The sequence below is a fragment of the Nycticebus coucang genome, chromosome 18 (genome assembly GCF_027406575.1).
Source record: "Nycticebus coucang isolate mNycCou1 chromosome 18, mNycCou1.pri, whole genome shotgun sequence".
NCBI lineage: Eukaryota > Metazoa > Chordata > Mammalia > Primates > Lorisidae > Nycticebus > Nycticebus coucang.
This window is the reverse complement of record NC_069797.1, coordinates 31,690,494-31,709,789: the sequence shown is the minus strand read 5'-3', so window position 1 is coordinate 31,709,789 and position 19,296 is coordinate 31,690,494. Positions and strand designations below refer to the sequence as shown.

The 19,296-nt window shown below is 38.4% G+C and overlaps 1 protein-coding gene and 1 pseudogene across 1 annotated transcript in view; one reads left to right on the top strand and one right to left on the bottom strand.

Annotated features, from left to right (window-relative positions):
• Positions 1-19,296, top strand: part of TAOK1 (TAO kinase 1) — a 156,704-nt gene that overhangs the window by 43,034 nt on the left and 94,374 nt on the right. Inside the window, exon 2 of the mRNA XM_053570912.1 lies at positions 9,295-9,519. Within this exon, the coding sequence (XP_053426887.1) occupies positions 9,388-9,519 (132 nt within the window). The 5' untranslated portion in view covers positions 9,295-9,387. The remainder of the gene's footprint in view (positions 1-9,294; positions 9,520-19,296) is intronic.
• On the bottom strand, positions 13,169-13,268 carry LOC128571524 (uncharacterized; annotated as a pseudogene).

Below are 19,296 nucleotides of genomic sequence, written 5' to 3'. Positions count from 1 at the left end.
CGCACCTGGCTAATTTTTAAAACTTGTTTTGTGGAAGGAGGACAGTTCTTGATATGTTGCCCAGCTAATTTCAAACTCCTGGCCTTGAGTGATCCTCCTGACTCAGCTGCCTGAAATGCTGGGCTTATGAGCCATCGCTTTGGCCTAGGTGTTTTCCTTTAATGAAGATAAACTGTTGCTGGTTTGCAGTGGTTTTCTAGTCCATGATCATGTTATATAGACAGTGAAAATCACCCTTTGTTGTTTTTCATTCATTCTTCTCACTTGCAAAAATCCTGTAGAATTGATTACTTTATGGAAGTATTGAATAAATACCAACGTACAGATCAGTATTTTGTACTAAATGTAAAATAATGTTAATACCCTAATTCCCAGTCTTAATTACAGAAATATTATTAAGTATTTGTTACATATTAGATGTTGTAAATTCTAATGTTATTCAGTGTCTAATTAGACATTGTATAATTTCACATGGTTAGTCTAATTGGAGCAAAAGCTCATAAAATGTAACTAATAAGGTTGTATGCTTAAGACTTTTCTTAAAAAGAATATGCCTATAGCTCTCCTTAAAATAAAATAAAAAGTAATACATGCATTTGGGGAGCTAAAATTTGAATGGTAGAAAGAATCCATAAAAAATAAATTTCCTGTATACTCTTACTTATGATATATCCTTCTACAGTTAATCTGTGTATGTGTATAGTATAAAGATGTATTTTTATATAAGTGGCTACATATTTTTTATACATCCATGCCTTACTTTTTATAAAAACAAATGAACTCTCCATATCTTTATCAATGCCCTAAACTAAATAGTATTTATAATAATGAATACCCTCCCTCCTGCCCAACAACCCATCCTACCCAATAACCCAACGAGATATTCAACAATATTATTCTTGCTTTTCATCTTCCCCTTGATTTTAGTTTGAAGTAGTAGGTGGATAGCTCAGGGAATTGTTTCTCTATTTCTCACCGTTAATTGATATGTGATTTTTTTTTCTTTGAGAGAAAGGGTCTTTCTCTTTTATCCAGGCTAGATTGCAGTGTTGTCATCATAGCTCATATGGCCTTGAACTTCTAGGCTCAAGAGATCCTCCTACCTCAGCCTCCTGAGTAGCAGGGACTGACCATGTTACGTGCCACTGCACCAAGCTAGTTTTTCTGTTTTTATTTAGTAGTGAGGCTACTTACTTGGACTGGTCTTGAACTCTTGGCCTCAAGCAGTTCTCCTGCCTGGACCTTTTAAAATCCTAGGATTATAGAAGTGAGCCACTAGGCCTGGCCTGCTATGAGATTTTGAGAAGACACTTAACCTTTTGGAATCAAGTAGTCTCTTAATTCTTCCAACCCCAAACTTCTATAATTACATATAAGCATATAAGTGTGTTGAAACAAAAAATGTCTAATCAGTTCTGGGTAGATTAAGCCTGATGATAATCAAATTTCTTTCTTTCTTTTTTTTTTTTTTTTGAGACAGAGTGTCACTTGGTCGCCCTTGGTAGAGAGCCGTGGCGTCTTAGCTCAAGTAACCTCAAACTCTTGGGCTTAAGTGATCCTTTTGCCTTAGCCTCCCAAGTAGCTGGGACTACAGGTGTCCCACCACAGTGCCCAGCTCTGGCTCAGGCTGGTCTGGAACCTGTGAGCTCAGGCAGTCTACCTGCCTCAGCCTCACAAGTGCTGGGATTATAGGCATGAGCCACTGTGCTCAGCCCTTTCTTGTTTTGTTTTTTTATTTTTGTTTTTGAGTAAGAGTCTCACCTGGATAAGTGCCATGGTGTCATCATAGCTCACAGCAACCTCAAACTCCTGGGCTTAAGTGATAATTCTTGCCTTAGCCTCTGGAGTAGCTGGGACTACAGGCATTCACCACCACACTGGTCTAGTTTTTCTATTTTTAGTAGAGACAGAATCTCTTGCTAAGGCTGGTCTCGAACACCTGAGCTCAAGCATCCCACCTGCTTCACCCCCCAGACTTTAGGATTACAGGAATAAGCTACCACACCCGGCTAATGTCATATTTCTTGTTGACATTTCTCAGTTTTATTTGTAATTCCACTTGCTGGTTATAGTGACATACATGTGTGTTTGTTTATCTGTGGAGGGAGGATATGGTAAATAGTATAATCTCTGTCAATTTTGTGTAAAGAGGCAATTTTTCTTTTTTTAAAGGACTGAACATTTGACTAAGTTGGTTGTTTTCTAAGCCTGAACTCTCTGATTAATAGATGTAGGGGAAAAGGCTTTATAATATTAAATCAGTTGCTTAGGACCAACAATGTCCTTTTTGTGAAAATTCGAAGGTTCTTAAAAGATGGAATACCATGACATCATCCCTGTTGATGCAAGGAGCATTCCTCAAGTAATACTGAATGCACTGTGATTATCAGTACCCTTCCCCCATCTTCTTTTTATTGCTTTTGACTGATGTTATTGTCAATTATTTGAGTACGTTTTGCAAATGTGGGGGACTTACTTAATTCTAAAAATCCTAGTTCTGAGATTTTTATATAAATCATATTGGGTTTTTATTTTAGTTTTTTTAGCTCTCTTGGAGATGTATGGTTTAGGATTTAACAAAGTAACACCACTCACAGAAATTATGTATGTGTTTTACATTTTCAACTGTAAATAGCCTATTTTTTTTTTTTTTTGAGACAGAGTCTTTATCACTCTTGGTAGAGTGCTGTGAAGTCACAGCTCACAGCAACCTCCAACTCCTGGTCTTAGGCGATTCTCTTGCCTCAGCCTCCTGAATAGCTGGACTACAGGCACCCGCCACAACACCTGGCTATTTTTTTTGTTGCAGTTTGGCCGAGGCTGGGCACAAACCTGCCACCCTTGGTATATGGGGCCTGTGCCCTACCCACTGAGCCACAGGCACCGCCCTAAATAGCCTAATTTATCATAGGGTTTTGTGGAACCAGAAACAAACTAGATCTCCTTGGCTGTTTATTTGCTTTTATTGTTCTCTTTAGTAAAAAGGATATATTAAGTTACTTTAATGATATTTTCTCCTATGAACAGATTAGATATTTTAAAAAATGCAATCTAATAGCCTTAATAAAAAAGATCGTATGTGTGATCTTTAAGAACTTATTACAAATATTTACATACATTTTTAAGCCTCATCTCTAGTTTATCAACTTGCAGTAGTTCTGTGTTTTGTTTTGATATTCATGTATGTAGGTTGAACAGACTAGAAGAATTATAAAGTTTATGATTAGAAAGTTCTATGCTTTTTTTTTTTGTTTCCTACATTTTTTCAGGACAGGACAGGAGAAGACCTTTCTTTGTCAGTTTACATCGATGACTCTTATAGAAATATTCTGAATATGTCCAGGGCAATCAGGATGGTGTTTTTTTTTGTAATAAAGTATTTTTGAGAATTTTAGTTTATAGAAAAAAAGTAGTTATGCAATAGATGCTATTAACTCTTCTAGCCTAACTGTGTAATAGTGTATTACAGGGATCTCCATCTTCTTTGGAGGTCTAATATTTTTATACATTTCATTTTTTGTTTTTCCTGTCCTTTAATAGTCTTAAGAATATTTTATATATATATTTTTTTTTTTTTGAGAAAGAATCTCACTTTGTTGCTCTGGATTGAATGCTATGGCATCATATCTCACAGTAACCTCAAACTCTTGGGCTCAAATGATCCTCTTGCCTCAGCCTCCCAAGTAGCTGCGACTATAGGTGTCCACCACAGCACCTGGCTCTGGAATTTTTTTTTTCTTTGATACCAATGTAATGGTGGCTTCATAAGATGAATAGGGAGAGATTCCCATTCTAAATGTGAAGAGTTTATATAGAGTTTGTATTATTTTTTTCCTTTAATGTTTAATAGAATTTAAAGTGAAACTGTCTAGGCCTAGAGTTTTCTTTTTTTCTTTTTCTTTTTTTTTTTTGTAGAGACAGAGTCTCACTGTACTGCCCTCAGGTAGAGTGCCGTGCCGTCACACGGCTCACAGCAACCTCTAACTCTTGGGCTTACGCGATTCTCTTGCCTCAGCCTCCCGAGCAGCTGGGACTACAGGTGCCCACCACAACGCCCAGCTATTTTTTTGTTGCAGTTTGGCTGGGCTGGGTTTGAACCCGCCACTCTCGGCATATGGGGCCGGCGCCCTACTCACTGAGCCACAGGCGCCGCCACAGGTCTAGAGTTTTCTATGTGAGAATATTTTAAACTATGAATTTAATTTCTTTAATATTTATATGACTCTTCAGATTATACAGGGTGGCCATAAAGTTTGAATTGCATATGAACTTTATGGCCACCTTCTATATTTCTTGATTGAGTTTGGTAGTTTACATGTCAAATAATTTGTTCTTTTCATTTGAGTTGTCAAATGTAATGCTTTTTTAACTGTTTTTTTTTTTTTTTTTGAGACGGAGTCTCAAGCTATCGCCCTGGATAGAGTGCTGTGGCATCACAGCTCATAGCAACCTCTAACTCCTGGGCTTAAGCGATTCTCTTGCCTCAGCCTCCCAAGAAACTGGGATTACAGGTGCCCACCACAACGCCCAACTATTTTTTGGTTGTAGTTGTCATTGTTTGGCGGGCCTGGGCTGGATTTGAACCCCTCAGCTCTGGTATATGGCTGATGCCCTAGCCACTTCAGCTATAGGCACCCAGCCAATCTTTTAGCTGTTATATCTCCTTGTTTTTTTTTTAAAAAAAGATAGGATCTTGCTTTGTTGCCTGGGCTAGAGTGCATTGGTGTCATCATAGCTCACAGCAACCTCAAACTCCTAGGCTCAAGTAGTCCTGCCGACTCCCCGCTCCCCTCCCCCCCAAGTGGTAGGATTACAGGTGTTTCTCATTCTTTTAATGTCTGTAAGATCTATAGTAATATACTTCTTTCCTTTGCATTATTGGTAATTTGTGCCTGCTCTTTATTTCCTTTTATTAGTTTGGCTAGAGGCCTTTCAGTTTTATTATTTATATATTTGTTTGTTTAAGGCAAGTATAAAATAGTTTATTGAGGAAGAGAAAAGTTTACACAGTCAGAAAGTTTACAAAGCAGGATATCATAGACAGTGAATGGGCCTCCATTGCCAGGCTGTTAAGTTTTATTTATTTTATTTTATTTTATTTTTTTTTTTGGTTTTTTTTTTTGGCCGGGGCTAGGTTTGAACCCGCCACCTCCAGCATATGGGACTGGCGCCCTACTCCTTGAGCCACAGGCGCCGCCTGGGGCTGTTAAGTTTTAACAATCTCTCCCCCTCTTCTAAAGAACTAACTTTTGATTTTCTCTGTTCACCTTTGTGTTTTTTTTTCTTCACCAATTTCTTTAGTATTTCCTTCCTTATATTTACTTTTGGATTAACTTGCCTTTTTGTTTCTATATTCTTTTTTTTTTTTTTTTTTGGTAGAGACAGAGTCTCACTTTATGGCCCTCGGTAGAGTGCCATGGCATCACACAGCTCACAGCAACCTCCAACTCCTGGGCTTAAGTGATTCTCTTGCCTCAGCCTCCCAAGTAGCTGGGACTACAGGCCCCCGCCACAACGCCCAGCTATTTTTTGGTTGCAGTTCAGCCGGGGTCGGGTTTGAACCCGCCACCCTCGGTATATGGGGCCGGCGCCGCCCTGTTTCTATATTCTTAAAATAGAAGCTTAGATTATTGACTTGAGACCTTATTTCTTTTAGTACAGTATAGCATTTAGTGCCATATATTTTCCTCTAAGCATTGCTTTAACTATATTCTACAAATTTTATGGGTTTTTATATATATATATATATTTTTTTTTTATTGTTAAATCATAGCTGTGTACATTAGTGCAATCGTGTTTTTGTTTTTGAGACAGAGTCCTGTTCTTGTTACCCAGGTTAGAGTACAGTGGTGTCATCATAGCTTACTGCAACCTCAAATTCTTTTTCTCAAGTGCTTTTCCTGTTCTAAGCCTCCCAACATAGCTGTGACTACAGGCACCTGCTACAACGCCAGTCTACTTTTTCTATTTTTAGTAGAGACAGGCTGGTCTTGAACTCCTGAGCTCAAGCAATCTACCTGCCTCAGCTTCCTGGAGTGCTAGGATTACAGGCGTGAGACCCAGTGCCAGAGCTGGCTGCCTTCTCTGTTCTTAAAAACTGCGTCTTAGGGATTTTAGGATGTTATCTTTTTCTTGTTTGTTTTCAAAACTTTTTACATGTTAGGGATATTAGCTATTTTTTATGTAAGTTTCAAACATTTCCCCCAAGTTTTTATCTTCCTCTTTTTTTTTGGTGTCTTTTTTTCATAGTCCTTCCTCTCAAGTTTTCTTTTCTGTATTATCAAATACCAGTCTTTTTCCTTATTGGTTTGGATTTAGATCACATTTAGAAAAGTTTCTTACCCTCGTTGCAAAAAAAATTTACAAATGTATAAGTGTTACAAGTAATTTCTTCTAATGCTTGTACAGTTCATTTTTACATTTGCACATCCGATCCATATATAATTCTGATGTTCAGTTTGAGGAAAGATACGATTTTTTTTCCCCACCTGGCTATTGGGTTCTCCCCTAACACTTGTTTTTATCAAATCAATCTTTTTTTCGTTGATTGAGATGCCTTTTTAAAGAGCCATTTAGCAGCAATGTTTATTAAGATATACAGTAGGGATATAACTTTATTTTTCCAAGTGGATTATCAGTTTTCTCAAAAATATTTATTCCATGATGCACATTCCTTTCTTTTAGATTATTGATTTACTTGTTCTTCTTGTTTTAGTATTCTACTCTTGTGATGGCAAGTTTTGTGTTAAAACTTGTGGTATTTGGTAGAGCAAATGATCTAATTCTCTCATTTCTTTTTCTTACCTATTTTCAAAACTTTTTACGTTAGGGATGTTAATTATTTTTTACATAAGTTTCAAACATTTCCCCCAAATTTTTATCTACCTCCTTTTATTGGGGGGGAGGGTTTCTTCATTGGTGTCTCTGATTTTCTGGAAATTGCTATTCTTATGAATTTTCTGTTTCTATCAACTTTAATGTTTTTCCATATTATGGTTTGTTCAGTATATATTTGGGGTAGTGAATTCATTTTTAGGGGTTGCGTAGAAGAGGATAATTAAGTGTATTGCATTATTTGAATAAATATGTAATATTAACTGTAAGGGGTTAGGGGAAGGTGGTATTTGAGACACATTGTGGTTGCTTGTGTAGGAAAGAGAGCTAAGTAATTACAATGTAATATGGTAAGTGCTGCAAGATGTTTTGGGGAATGGAGAGTGACCAACTTTTCCTAATAGAATTAAAATTTTACAAACATGACTTTAAATCTTGAAAGATTTTTGAGGGAGAATTTGTTAGGCAGATAAAGAAGAAAATGCAAATCATGGAATGGTTAGAACATTTTCATGTAGAATAATTCTTGTAATGAGGGTGCTAAAAGTTGACTATTCAGAATTCTTTTTTTTTTTTTTGGCCGGGGCTGGGTTTGAACCCGCCACCTCCGGCATATGGGACCGGCGCCCTACCCGCTGAGCCACAGGCGCCGCCCGACTATTCAGAATTCTTAAATGTTCAATGAGGTCTTAACATGGAAGCGTATTTTTTATTTTTTTCTACAGGTTGATAAATTGAATATTAATACTTAATGTGGAATTTAGTGCAGTCTGCTCATTTTGTTTTTGTTTTTGTTTTTTGAGACAGAGTCTCACTTTGTCGCCCCTTGGTAGAGTGCTGTGGCATCATAGCTCACAGCACTCTCAAAATCTTGGATTCAACTGATTCTCTTGCCTCAGCCTCCCAAGTAGCTGGGACTAGGCACCCGCCACAATGCCCAGCTAAAATTTTTAGAGATGGGTTCTCATTCTTGCTCAGGCAGGTCTCAAACCCAGGAGCTTAGGCAATCCATCTGCCTCAGCCTCCCAAGTGCTGGGATTACAGGCATGGACCACTGCGACCTACTCATTTTAGAGATGAGAAATTCAGGGACTTTGCTGTGGTCACATGTTCTTGAAAGAACAGCGATTGAGACTCTGTTCCAGGGAACTTCTAGAGCAATGAAATTGATAAAGGATATGCAGCCTTGGATGTATATTAGAAACGGACAACTTATGCCTTTTTATTGCAGTGTAGTATTAATTTAGGGAGGTAGAAAAGGCATAAAATTTACTTCAGGTAATTACAAAGAAATTTTCTAGCAAGAATTAAAATTTGGTTTAGTTATTCTAAAAATCAGACCTATTTAAAAGTTATATAAAAAGCAGGGGGAAATTGGATGGAGCTGGTTTTTCTTTTACAAGTCTAATGAAATCAGTTTTGGAGTTTTTTTCCTGAATTTAAACAGATTAGATAAGAATAGCTAATACTTATTGTAGTTCTTACTATGCTGGAGCCTTTGCTTATATATAACTCATTTAACCCTCCTAACTATTCTATGCAGTACATTGTTATTTTCATTTTATAGATTTGGAAAATGAGACTAGTCAGATTCTCAGCTGGTAAATATTATTACTGGGATTCATATGTAGGCAGTTGTCATTCTAGAGCCCAGGTTCTGAAGTCTTTAAATTATGACAAACATTTTTGAAATTGAGTCATCTTTTATAAAAGGAATTGATAGCAGAACCACCAGGGAATTTATGGGTTGTTTGTATGTCTGATTATCTGAAGCGCAGTTGATAAAGGCCGTATTTTAATCAGGCAAATCAGGTTTATAAGGAAATAGTTGTCTATGTAAAATTTGTTACTTTCTTCCACTGCACTTTTCTTTGGAATATCTGTTAGAATTGATTAACACACTGACATATGGTATCTTAAAGGGGAAGAAATTTTCCTGTTAGAAACATGCTATGAGGGTGGCACCTGTGGCTCAGTGGGAAGGGCACCAGTCCCATATACTGAGGGAGGCGGGTTCGAACCCGGCCCTGGAGGCAGGCGCCTGTAGTCCCAGCTACTTGGGAGGCTGAGGCAAGAGAATCACCTAAGCCCAGAAGTTGGAGGTTTGTGTGATACCAAGGCACTCTATGGAGGGTGATAAATCAGTGAGACTCTGCCTCTATAAAAAAAAAAGAAAGAAAGAAACATGCTTTCATAGTTTCTGTGTCATATTATCTCTTCTGTTGATGAGCTAACTGCTTCAGAATTAGGTAAATCTTTAAATACTGATATACAGTAGGAATCTTTCTTAAGTGCCATAGGTAATTATGATGATGAGCCAGGTTTAGAAGCTATGCACTAATATCCACATTGCCTTTTCATTCTAGGCCTGAGGTGATTTTGCAGATGTGGTTAATAATTGATTATTCTTAGCAGCTTTTGTCTTTTCTGACTTTTTTTCTCTTCCTATTTTTTTTACAGTAGTTTATGCCAGTGTGGCTTCATTCATACAGATGAACCAAGGATTGGGATAGCAGTATAAAATTAGAATCAGACAGCTGACTGCTCAGCAGGATGCCATCAACTAACAGAGCGGGCAGCCTGAAGGACCCTGAAATTGCAGAGCTCTTCTTCAAAGAAGATCCAGAGAAGCTCTTCACAGATCTCAGAGAAATTGGCCATGGAAGCTTTGGAGCAGTGTATTTTGTAAGTATTAAAGTTTTAATGTCAGTGACTAGTATTTGCTTAATGTCCACTCCTGGCAGAATAAAAAACAATAAAGAGATATAGACTGCAGTTTATTTTATATCACTTGCACAGGGTTGGGGAAGGGGGAGAGTATGTATGTATGTGTAAAATTCAAATATAAAAATAAATCATTTTATTTACTGAGCTTCTCGAATTATTGAACAGAAGGAGAAAGAATATTATTTTGCTTTAAGTTGCACATTCCTGGTTTAGAATTTTTAGGACACTTTTAATTTTATTTCAGATTATATATGATATTATAAATGATTAGGTTACATTGTTTGCATTCGTTAGCTCAAGTCCCTGTTGTGGTGTGCCCCTCATCCAGGAGGTTTGCTTTGTACCCTTACATTGTGCCTGTTAGGTGAGAGCACACCAGTCTTCCTCCCTTCTCCCCCCTCTTCCCCCAACTTGAATTAATCAAGTTTTTCTTTTGTGTGGGCATGTATTTGTTTTTCTCCTGGCTTTGTGTTAGTATTGAGTACATTGGATACTTGCTTTTCTATTCTTGTGATACTTTACTAAGGAGAATGTTCTCCAGCTCCATCCAGGTTAATGCAGAAGATATAAAGACTCCATTTTTTTATGGCTGAATAGTATTCCATAGTATACATACACCACAGTTTATTATCCATTCATGGGTTAATCTCACATCATGGCGATTGTAAATTGAGCTGCATTAAACCGTCTAGTATAAATGTCCTTATAATAAAATGATATTTTTTTCTCCTGGGTGATGATACCTAGTGATGGGATTATAGGATCATAGGACTCTGTTTTTAAGAGTCTCATGACTTGCATTGCTGTAGAAATAAATATTGTAGAACACTGACTTTTATTATTTATTTATTTTGCAGTTTTTGCCCGGGGCTGGGTTTGAACCCACCACCTCCAGTATATGGGGCCAAAGTCCTACTCTTTGAGCCATAGGCGCTGCCCTACATTGACTTTTCTTTTAAAGTTCCACGCAGAGTCAATCTTAGTCTTGTGGACATCTAGGACTGTCTTTAAAAATATGTGTGTGTGTGTCCATGTGCTAAAAAGTTATTAAAATTGCCATTTTAGCTATTTTTTTTTTTTTTTTTTTGGTAGAGACAGAGTCTCACTGTACCGCCCTCGGGTAGAGTGCTGTGGTGTCACACGGCTCACAGCAACCTCTAACTCTTGGGCTTAACGCAATTCTCTTGCCTCAGCCTCCCGAGCAGCTGGGACAACAGGCGCCTGCCACAACGCCCGGCTATTTTTTTGTTGCAGTTTGGCCGGGGCTGGGTTTGAACCTGCCACCCTGGGCATATGGGGCCGGCGCCCTACTCACTGAGCCACAGGCGCCGCCCATTTTAGCTATTGTTAACATTCAGAATGGTTGTGCGTGCAACCATTAATAATGTCCATTTGTAAACATCTGCATCACCCCAAATGGAAACTCTATGTTCATTAGCAATAATTCTTCATTTCATCCTCCTTCCAGCCATGGGTATCCTTTGTGTCTCTGTGAATTTGCTTATTGTAGTTATTTCATAGAATTAGAATCATATGGTATTTGTTCTTTTGTGTCTACCTTATATTACTTAATGTAATGATTTGGAGCTTTATCTATATTGCAGTATGTATCAGAACTTCATTCCTTTTTATAGTTGAATAATATTCCTTTCAATGTATAAAATGATTTGTTTATTCATCTGTTGAATGACAGTTATGTTGTTTCCATCTTTGACTATTGTGAATGATGCTGCAGTGAACATTGATGTGAAGTATTTGTTTTCAGTTATAAGTATGTATCTAGGAGTGGGATTGATGGTTTCAGGGGTAATTCTGTGTTTAATGTTTTGAGAAACTGCCAAACTGTACCATAGAAGCTGGACCATTTCCATTCCTAATAGCAATGTGCAAGTAAGTGTTAACAATTTCTCCACATCCTTGACAGTGCCTGTTATTTTGATTATAGCCATCCTACTAGGTGTGAAGTGGTATCTCATTCAGGTTTTGATTTGTATTTCAATAATGACTGATGATGTTGAGCAACTTTTCAAGTGCAATTTGTAAATATCTTCTTTTTATTGAGACAGTCTCACTGTCTCCCTGGGTGGAGTGTCATGGTGTCATAGCTCATAGCAACCTCAAACTCTTGGGCTCAAATAATCCTCTTTCCTCAGCCTCCTTTTGCCAAGTAGCTGACACTATAGGTATCTCCCACAACACCCAGCTAGTTTTTCCAATTTTTTTTTTTGCAGTTTTTGGCCAGGGCTGAGTTTGAACCCACCACCTCCGGCGTATGGGGCCAGTGCCCTACTCCTTTGAGCCACAGGTGCCGCCTTAGTTTTTCTATTTTTAGTAAAGATGTGGTCTTATTCTTGCTCAGGCTGGTCTTGAATTCCTGAGCTCAAGCAGTCCACCCACCTCAGCCTCCTAAAGTGCTAGGATTATAGGTGTGAGCCACTGTGCCCAGCGCCATTTGTGTATCTTCTTTAGAGAAATGTCTATTCAAGTTCTTTGCTCATTTTTATGTTTGGGTTACCTCCTTGTTGTTGAGTTGTAATAGTTCTTATATTAAATACCATGTAAATGATTTGCAAATATTTTCTTCCATTTCGTGGTTTGTCTTTTTATTTTCTCAGTAACGATGTTTGATATAGAAAGTTTTAAATTTTTAAAATTTAAACTTTTAAAATTTCATGAAGTCCACTTTATCAGTTTTTCTTTTTTTTTAATATGCTGCTCATGCTTTTGGTGTCATGTCTAAAAATCTATTGCCAGGCTGTGAATGGTGGCTCACACCTGCATTTCTAGCACTCTGGGAGGCTAAGCCAGGGGGATTGCCTGAACTCAGGTGTTCAAGACCAGTGTGAGCTAGAGTGAGACCCTGTCTCTAAAAAAAACTAGCTGGGCATTGGGGCAGGCTCCTGTAATCCCTGCTACTAGGGAGCGTGAGGCAAGAGGATCTCTTGAGGCTAAGACTTAGAGGTTACTGTGAGCTATGACGCCATGGCACTCTACCAAGGATGACAAAGTGAGACTCTATCTCCAAAAAAAAAACAAAACAATCTATTGCCAAATCCAGTGTTACAAAGGTTTGTCCCCATGTTTTTTCCCTAAGATTTTATGATTTTAGCATTTGTTGTTAGGTCATTGGTCCATTTTGAGTTAATTTTTATGTATGGTATGAGGTAGAGGTCCAACTTCATTGTTTTGCTAGTGGAAATCCAGTTGTCCCAGTATTATCTATTAAAAAGATTATTATTCTCTCTTGGCACCTATAGCCTAAGCAGCTAAGGTGCCAGCCATATACACCAGAGCTGGCAGGTTCAAATCCAGCCTGGTCCTGCCAAACAACAATGACAACTACAACCAAAAAATAGCCAGGCGTTGTGGCGAGTGCCTGTAGTCCCAACTACTTGGGAAGCTGAAGCAAGAGAATCACTTAAGCCCAGGAGTTGGAGGTTGCTGTGAGCTTGTGATACCATGGCACTCTACCTCTATTATTCTTTCACCAGTGAATGGTCTTAGAGTCTTTGTCACATAAATTAGCTGTATTATAGCAGTTTATTTCTGAGCTGTCAATTCTATTGCATTCGTCTATATGCCTATCTTTATCTCAGTACCACACTGTTTTGATTATTGTAGCTTTGTAGCAAATTTGAGATTAGGAAATTTTAAACTGATAAGAACAGATACTACACTTGATCTTAGCCAAAAGGCCGAGAAGTGATGAGATTAGGAAATTTTATTCCTCCAACTTCGTTATTATTTTTTTTTTACAAGTACATTTTTATATATTTACATTTTATTAATTAAATCCTTGAGAGGTATAGCATCACACAGATTCCGTGTTCAGTGGCCTTAACAAGAAAGTTGCTTTGGAATTTGACATGAACCATGCCACTGTTAACATGGGCCCAAGTTATCTTTCCCCAGATTACTCTGGTTTTGTTCAGTTTGCCATCAGGAGTCACTATGTTGTTTTTGCTTTGTATACATAAGTACATCTTTTGTCCAAATAGAATTCAGTTTCAGCTCAGGCATAAACATCTTCAATTTTAAGAGCTGTATGCTGTCTTTGGTTCTAGAAACCCTGCTTATAGCCAGCAAAAATGGCCTTGGACCACAGCCTTCCAAACATACTTACCTTTTAGTCCTGTTCCCAGCACACCTTCACAGGCTCCAAGATGGCAGAAAAAGCCAACTTTGTTATTCTTTTTAGAAGTTGTTCAGAGCCCCTCGAAATTCCACTTGAGGATTGGCTGTTTTGTTTTCTTTTTTCTTCCCCTTTCTTGTTCCTTTTCCATTCCCTTCCCATTCCCTTGTTCCCATTTCCTTTCCTCATCTTCTTCCATCCTCCACCCTCCCCCTTTCCCTACCCTTTCTTTTTTTCTTTCTCTTATCTGTCTGTCTCTCTTCTGTCTTCTCAGAGGGGGTTTCACTCTCTTGCCCAGGCTGGTCTCAAACTCCTGGCTTCAAGCAGTCCTCCTGTCTTGGCCTTGAAAAGTGCTAAGATTATCGGTGTGAGCCACTCACTGCACCTGTCCAAAATATTTTTTGTTTTGTTTTGTTTTGTTTTTTTGAGACAGGGTTTTCTTTGTTGCCCAGCAGTGGTGTCATCATACTCCTGGGCTAAAGCAATCCTCTTGCTTAAGTCTCCTGAGTACCTGTGACTATAGGCATACGCTACTATGACTAGCTAAGTTTTCATTTTCTTTTTTTTTTTTTTTTTTTAAGAGATGGGGTCTTGCCATGTTGCTTAAGCTGCAAAATATGGTTTTTATTACTGTTCAGCTATGGTGAGGCCAATAGATCAGGAGTCAACTGGCATTGAAAAGATAGTTTTGTTATACTTACAAAATCCAAGAGAAAGATGCATACTACACCATGGGGCCACCACATGGGGAAGTACTGGGATAGGTCAGGAGGCAGAGGATGTGAGGAAAAAGCATGGGCAGGAGCCTATATAATTGTGATTTCTACAGGAAGAAACAGGCAAGACAAGGTCAGTAATTTTAGGTTTGATGAGTTTAATTTCAGCAGGCTCTGTGGCAAAGGGTCTATCCCAATTTGTCTAATACTTGGCTCTAGGTTGATTAGGGCTGGGGAGAGTTTTTCAGCCTGATGAATAATGGTATGGACACTGGATTGATTGGTTTGCATATGAAAGACGTGGTTGTCTGCTAGCCTTAGGAATTAGTTAACTCTGGGAGTGGCTGTCAGCCAGTCTCTAGATGTCAAAGTATTAAGAAATAGAGAATAAAAAGACATGATTAATACATTTTTCATCATATTTACCTTTTAGTTATATATTCCTTTATTAATCTTTTAAGAGTTATCCCAGAGATGATAATATATTCTCTTATTATAGTTAACTTACATTAACACCATTACCAGTTCTCAAATGATGTAAAAACCTTAAATTATTTCAACTGTAATCTTCAGTGGGACTACAAACTAGCACTACCTTTGTGGAAAGTAGTATGGAGATACCTCAAAGAACTAAAAGTAGACCTACCATTTGATCCAGTAATCCCACTATTGGGTATTTAACCAAAAGAAAAGTCATTTTATCAAAAAGACACATGTACTAGAATGTTTATTTCAGCATAGTTCACAATTCCAAGGGTGTGGAACCAACTCAAGTACTCAAATATATGAATGGATTAATAAAATGTGGTATATCATGGAGTACTACTCAGCCATAAGAAAAATGGTGAACCAGTACCTTTTGCAACAACCTAGGTGGAACTGGAGACCATTCTCCTGAGTAAAGTTTTGCAAGAATGGAAAAAGAAACACCACGTTTATTCACTGTACTAAAACAGAACTCACTGATCAACACACATGTGCACATTTGGTAATAAAACTCAACAGAAAGCAACCAGGTGGGACGGGTCTGAAGGGTAGTGTAAAAGAGTACATTGCATACTTTCTGGGTGAGGGGCATACTTGTAACTTTGACCCAAACTACACAAAAGCAGTTCATGTAACTAAAACATTTGTACCCTGGTAAAATTCTGAAATTAAATAAATAATCTACCAGAATAACAACAGCAATAATAGCAAAAAACCCTGTAATCTTTTCTCCTGTTTTTCGTACTATTCTCATATATTTTACTTCAAAGGGGACCATTTGATTTTATTCATCCTCAAAGCCTGATCTGATAAATCCTATATCTGAATCCCAGTGGGTCTGTATTTCTGTTTTTTTTTTCCTCTTGTCAGTATTTGGTTCACTTTTTGTAGCATGCCTCATACTTTTTCATTGGATATTCTTTATTATGGAGAAGAATTTATAGAGGCTCTGGGTGATGTTGATTTTTTTTCTTTAAAAACAATGACGTTTTCAATACCCAGGCGTTGTGGTGGGCGCCTGTGGTCCCAGCTGCTCTGGAGGCTGAGGCAAGAGAATCACCTAGGCCCAGGAGTTGGAGGTTGCTGTGAGCTGTGTGACGCCACGACACTGTACTGAGAGCGATAAAGTGAGACTCTGTCTCTACAAAAAAAAAGTGATGTTTTCTTATGACAGATGGTATTTTTGTGAGTCACCTTGAGCCTTCCTTTTAGACTTTGTTAAGGCTAGTTGATATCTTCTTTGCCTTTACTTCTATGCTTTGCCCCTTATCCTAAAGCATGGCTCTTCTGGGATCCCAACTGAAAGTCTGGGGTATTATCAAAGCTGAATCAAAGATTTTAATGGGATTTAATTCCAGCTTCCATCTCTCCAACATTTCTTTTTTTGAGATAGAGTCTCAACCTGTCACCCTGGGTAGAGTGCTGTGGCATCACAGTTCACAACAACTTCAAACTCTTGGGCTTAAGCTATTCTCTTGCCTCAGCCTTCCAAGTAGCTGGGACTATAGGCACCCGCCATAATGCCCAGCTATTTTTTGGTTGTAGTTGTCATTGTTGTTTGACAGGCCCAGGCTGGATTTGAACCTGCTAGCTCTGGTGTATGTGGCTGGCACCTACCCTGTTTCCCCCAAAATAAGACATCCTCTGAAAATAAGACCTACTTGTAGGAAAGATAAGACGTCCCCTGAAAATAAGACCTAGCGCATCTTTGGGAGCACACCTTAAAATAAGACACTGTCTTATTTTCGGGGAAACAGGGTAGATGCTTGAGCTACAGGCACTGAGCCTCTCCAACAGTACGTATGTTTTGAAAGCTCTGTTTATCTTATCAGTCTTCCAGCTGTTAATTTCCAGCTTGGCTTTTAGACATCTTATACTGATGAATACTTCAGTATTAACACACAAATTAAGGAGAATTTGTAGATTTTTGAGTTGCTAATTGTCAGCTCCCTTTTCTGAGATTGTGCCTTTAAGTATTAGATACTTTGGCATCCCTGACTAGCTTCTGGGCTTCTTCTTTGAACTTAATTTTCCTTTACCACAGTTCACAGATGAAGCTAGGGGAAATTTGGAGTTCCTTCTGTGTATACTGTTCTTCTCTCAGGGTTTCTAGTCCCTAAAGGGATACCTATATTTGTTCTCCAAACAATAGTGATCAGTATTGTTTCACATATGTTGCCTGCTTTTTTGGCCATTTTTATTGGATTCAGGGATAGTCTTAACATAGCATTATGGCAAGAATTAAGAAGTGAAATTTTCAGCTGGGTGCAGTGGCTCTCACCTGTAATCCTAGCACTCTGGGAGGCCAAGGTGGGGGGATTGCTTGAGCTCAGGATTTAGAGACCAGCTTGAGCAAGAGTGAGACTCCTTTCTCTCTTATAGAAAAACTAGCTGGGCATTTTTGGGGCACCTGTAGTGCCAGCTACTTGGGAGGCTGAGGCAAGAGGATCGCTTCAGTAAGTTTGAGGTTGCTGGGGGTAGGCTGATGGCATGGCAGTCTACCCAAGGCAACAGAGTGAGACTCTGTCTCAAAAAAAAAAAAAAAAAAAGTAAAATTTTCTTTGGTGTATGTTTGATATTATTTTTACTCATAGGGGCTTTTCATATATCCTTCTAAAACAATATGGTTTTTTTGAGCAGCTGGTCTTTCATTGTTATTATGAAGTTTAGATTTCAATAGGTTTTTCTGTCTTTCTTATACCTGCCTATATGGTCTGTAAAGTGGAAGAAGTAATGTTTATTGTCCTTTTTCTTTGGTTAAAGGTACTAAGTTAAGTCCCATATTGGTAAAATCAGTGATTTAAATTTTTCAAAATAAAACCATAAAATTGCATTATCCCTCCCAATCTAGTACTTTATCAGTAGTCTTTGTTGAAGGGTATGACTGCAAGTGGGTATATCTGAAGTTAGGGTGTAGTGGGAACTAAGGATGTGATTGGAGAAAGATAAACAAGGGCTTTTGAAAAACCTATATTATACTAAAAAATATGGGCTTTATTTTGAAGTCTTGAGGGAGCCACTGAAGTACAACAGAAATATGTATTTTTGTTATATAGAAAGTTCACTCTTGTATCAGTCTAGATTGGCATGTGTCAGAGATCAAAGAGAGGAGGGTGATTGGTATGCTTTCCTAATAATTTAGGAACGAAATGCTGACAGCTTAGTTTAGTTAAGGCAGTGAGGGTGGAGAGGTGAGTATACGTTTTAAAAGTTTAAATGAATAGAATCAAGAGCATTTATTTTCTGACAAGATAAGGGGATAAATGTGATAGTGCCTTACCCATGGAACAGAATTATTGAGGTGGAAAAATAAGTGTTTTTTTTTATTAAGTCTTTCGTACACAGATCATAAATACATTTATGCCCATTTCAGTGTGTTGATTATTTGTACAAATTGGAGTGCTTACATTATACTAATCAGCATAGCTTTCATCTCATTTACCCAATTATAGCATTAGGACATTTGTGGGTTTTTGTTTTTTTTTTTTGAGACAGTCACTATGTCACTCTCAGTAGAGTGCTGTGGCATCACATCTCACAGCAACTTCAGACTCCTGGGCCCAAGCGATTCTCTTGCCTCAGCCTCCCAAGTAGCTAGGACTATAGGCCTCTGCTACAACTCCTGATTATTTTTGTTGTTGTTGTTGTCATTGTTGTTTAGCAGGCCTAGGCTGGGTTCAAACCCACCAGCCCTGGTGCATGTGGCCAGTGCCCTAACCACTGAGCTATGAGCACCGAGCGCAGAAGTGATTTTTTATTACTTGTGCCTCCTTGTGTAACAGTTGCTAAGATTGCCTTAACCACTGAGCTACGAGCACTGATCCCGGAAGTGATTTTCTATTACGTGTGCCTCCTTATGTAACAGTGGATAAGATTGCCCTACTTAGGCTTATTATTTCAGAGAGCTCTGGATAGGAGAGAAAGCATAATATTCCCCAAAATAAAGTTCTTTATAATAGGACAACAAAAGCAAATCTTTGTAAGCCGAATATCAGAAGCTGGTTTAGGAGAGACCTAGAAGTTAGGCCATAGTGTATGATCCCAATTGGGAAAAAAAGGACATTCCTGAGACTGTTGGTGAAATTTGAATATGGACTGTATATGCACTAGATTATGTCAATGATAAATCCATTTTTTTCTTTCTTTTTCTTTTTCTTTTTTTTTTTTGAGACAGAGCTCAAGATGTTGCCCTGGGTAGAGTGCTGTGGCATCACAGCTCACAGCAACCTCCAACTCCTGGGCTCAAGGGATTCTCCTGCCTCTGTCTCCCAAGTAGCTGGGACGACAGGCGCCCGCCACAATGCCACGCCCAATTATTTTTTGGTTGTAGCCGTCATTGTTGTTTGGCAGGCCTGAGCTGGATTTGAACCAGCCAGCTCAGGTGTATGTGGCTGGCGCCTT